The sequence below is a fragment of the Dreissena polymorpha genome, chromosome 8, assembly GCF_020536995.1.
Source record: "Dreissena polymorpha isolate Duluth1 chromosome 8, UMN_Dpol_1.0, whole genome shotgun sequence".
In the NCBI taxonomy this organism is placed as follows: domain Eukaryota; kingdom Metazoa; phylum Mollusca; class Bivalvia; order Myida; family Dreissenidae; genus Dreissena; species Dreissena polymorpha.
In genome coordinates this window covers 94,721,165-94,724,065 of record NC_068362.1, presented here as the reverse complement: position 1 = coordinate 94,724,065, position 2,901 = coordinate 94,721,165, and the positions used below count along the sequence as shown (strand labels likewise).

Sequence of the window (2,901 nt, the reverse complement as noted above, 5' to 3'; positions counted from 1 at the left end):
TATTCAAATATCTTTTTGCCGTGAATTAAAATGTTTAATCATTAAACGTCGTCAAGCTCTACTTTAATGCGGTCTGTCTGATAATGTGTATTTGTTATTTGAATTGTCAGAAATGCACGGAGCAAAAAATGGGTATGTTTCACAGTGATTTGTTATTAATACACATGCATTAATACAAATGCGTTGTACTTAATGGTTTCATAACTAACGAACTTTCTAACACTGACTAGATTATGTGGAATACCAATTTTTATTGTTGTTTTGAATAGGCAACACAATGACTACTAGATCTACGGACAGCCAGGAACCAGGACAAACAACATCCATACACACGGAAGAAGTCAATGAGACGGTTTGTAATATTTCGCAAGGCCGAAGCTACAAAGGCGTATTTTCTGGTTGGTTTTGTCTTCAGTGAAATGGGCGTAATTTTGCCTTACTAAGGTGTATTTTCTGGTTAAATACCTTTTAGCCGTGAATGAAAATGGTTTATCATTAAACGTCGTCAAGCTCTACTTGAAATGCGTTCTGTCTGATAATGTGTATTTGTTTTTTGCATTTTCAGAAATGTACGGAACAAAAAAGGGTATGTTTCACAGTGAATTTGTTATTACTACACATGCCTAAATACATATTATGAACATCATGAAATCATTGTAATTGTTGTACAAGGAATTAATGCCAATGTGTTGTACTAAATGGTTTCATGAATAACGAACTTTTTAACTCTGACTAAATTATGTGTTATACCATTTTTTATTGTTGTTTTGAATAGGCAACACAATGACTACTAGATCTACGGACAGCCAGGAACCAGGACAAACAACATCCGTACACACGGAAGAAGTCGATGAGACGGTTTGTAATATTTCACTATGTCGAAGCTACTAAGGCGTATTTTCTGGTTTGGTTTAGTCTTAAGTGAAATGGGCGTAATTTTGCCTTAAATTATATTGTGCAAATATTTATTCCGGGTGATGCTAATTGGTATTTGGGCTTAACATAACACGTACGGCGATGATCATTATATTAACATGTTATAGCACACGTTATGCGAATTTTAAAAGAATCAAATATTGTTTACCAGTTGTAGTGACTATGAACTACTTGTCTTTCAAAATCTTCATATACACAAAGAATTTAGAACTTACACCTGTCAATGAAACTGGTGAGCATGTGTATTAACCACTGTAGTCTATAAACATCGAATTCATAATAATAACACAAACGTTAATTATCGCTTATCCAAGAAGTGTAATATCATTAATTTTAATTTTCAGTATAACACTTATACGCTGCCAATTACTGTGTATGAAACTCTGAGACATTAGGAAATTTAACTTGCGTGTTACATATGGACATTGGTTGATATTTTATCTTAACGACAAAAAAAAAACAATAGCGTCTACTCGATATTTTGCTATACGATACATTCTGACATGGGTAAGAAAAGATAGTTCATGTTATACCCACCACCGCACAATACATACAGGATTTACCGTGAACCACAGTCCGTTAACCAGTTTTTTTTTCTTCCAACACATTTGTCCAGAGAAATACAATATCGTTCATTTAACCGTGCATACATTTTGTCTTATTAGTATCTGTAAAAAATATTCATTGTATACTTTTTCGAACTTTGATAACATGTTTGGAACAACCTGGTATATGTTATGACATGCTACGTCGGTGTATTCAGCCAATCTTTAAAAAAGTAATTGTTTGATTCATTAGGCAAAATAATGTTTCCAAATTTGTCGTGTGACATCGATGTCATTATCAGGTGCCGTAAGTACCTGGACGCTTTTGTCGTAATTTTGCTATGAAAAATTGTACTGAAGTATATATATATTCAATATGAATATCTGACACATGGCAGTTAGCGACGTCATATGGTGATTTATTATCCATGTACATAAAAGGGTACTTCAAATACCAGGAGAACAAAACAAGCAGCCAAAAAGCAATGGAGTGAAAACGAAAAAGGAGCTGTTCACAGACACTTTGATCGTTTTTTGATAATGGGTAAATTACCAGGGAAAAAAGAAATACTTGCATGTATTGAAAGTGAGAATGACCTTCACAACAGAAGTTGGAAAAATGTCTAAGACTTTTGCAGAAATTTAATTAAAACAAAAAAGCGACGGGGACTTTTAACTTAAAAAAATATAACACATATAATGCACGTTTAGGAGAATACGTTAAAGGATGAAGTTGCCACATTTTTTTGTATTTTCTTGTTCTATATACTCTTTTCGAAAACGATATATGTGTGCTTATTGTATTTGAATGTTTTATTAATACGGTTCAGTCAAAAACGATATTTGTTCATAATCATATCGCCGAACAAATTAGGAATGGTATATAGTTCGGCCAAAGAGTGTTTCTTTGTACTTTCTATTACGAGTTTCTACGAGTTACTCACTATACAAGTTTTTTTTACCCTAAACTTGGTGAATATGAATGAATATAGCAAACATGATAACAAATCAATCTAGAAGGCTAAACGTTCAGAGAAGGCACAAAAAAATTCAGTCGGATAAATGGAAACAAACATTTTGTTCAAGCATAACAAACAAACACTTTTAGATGTAATAAGATAAATGTAAATAACATAAAAAACTACTGCTAAACTACTGCTACAATATGAAGAATACAAATGAATGTTTTGTCAATTTTACAAAATTTGTTTTGAATGACATGTGTCTGACTGGCAGTTGAGTACTTAAGAGTTATTTTAAAGTAAACATTAACCAAAATGTAAATTATTGCGTAAATATCGCACTAGAATTGATTAAATAGTTGTTAAATATTACAATAATTTCCTACACAGATTTTTGTGCATTTGTGTTGCGTGTAGATATTCTCATTAGCTATCAATTCACATATTTGCTTTGTGTA

The 2,901-nt window shown here is 32.2% G+C and overlaps 1 protein-coding gene across 1 annotated transcript in view; it reads left to right on the top strand.

Annotated features, from left to right (window-relative positions):
* LOC127841006 (N-lysine methyltransferase KMT5A-A-like) overlaps nucleotides 1-920 on the top strand; it is a 1,598-nt gene extending 678 nt beyond the window's left edge. Inside the window, exons 3-5 of the mRNA XM_052369488.1 lie at nucleotides 270-352; nucleotides 566-586; nucleotides 776-920. Of these exons, the coding sequence (XP_052225448.1) occupies nucleotides 270-352; nucleotides 566-586; nucleotides 776-787 (116 nt within the window). The 3' untranslated portion in view covers nucleotides 788-920. The remainder of the gene's footprint in view (nucleotides 1-269; nucleotides 353-565; nucleotides 587-775) is intronic.
* The last annotated feature ends 1,981 nt before the right edge of the window (nucleotides 921-2,901 follow it).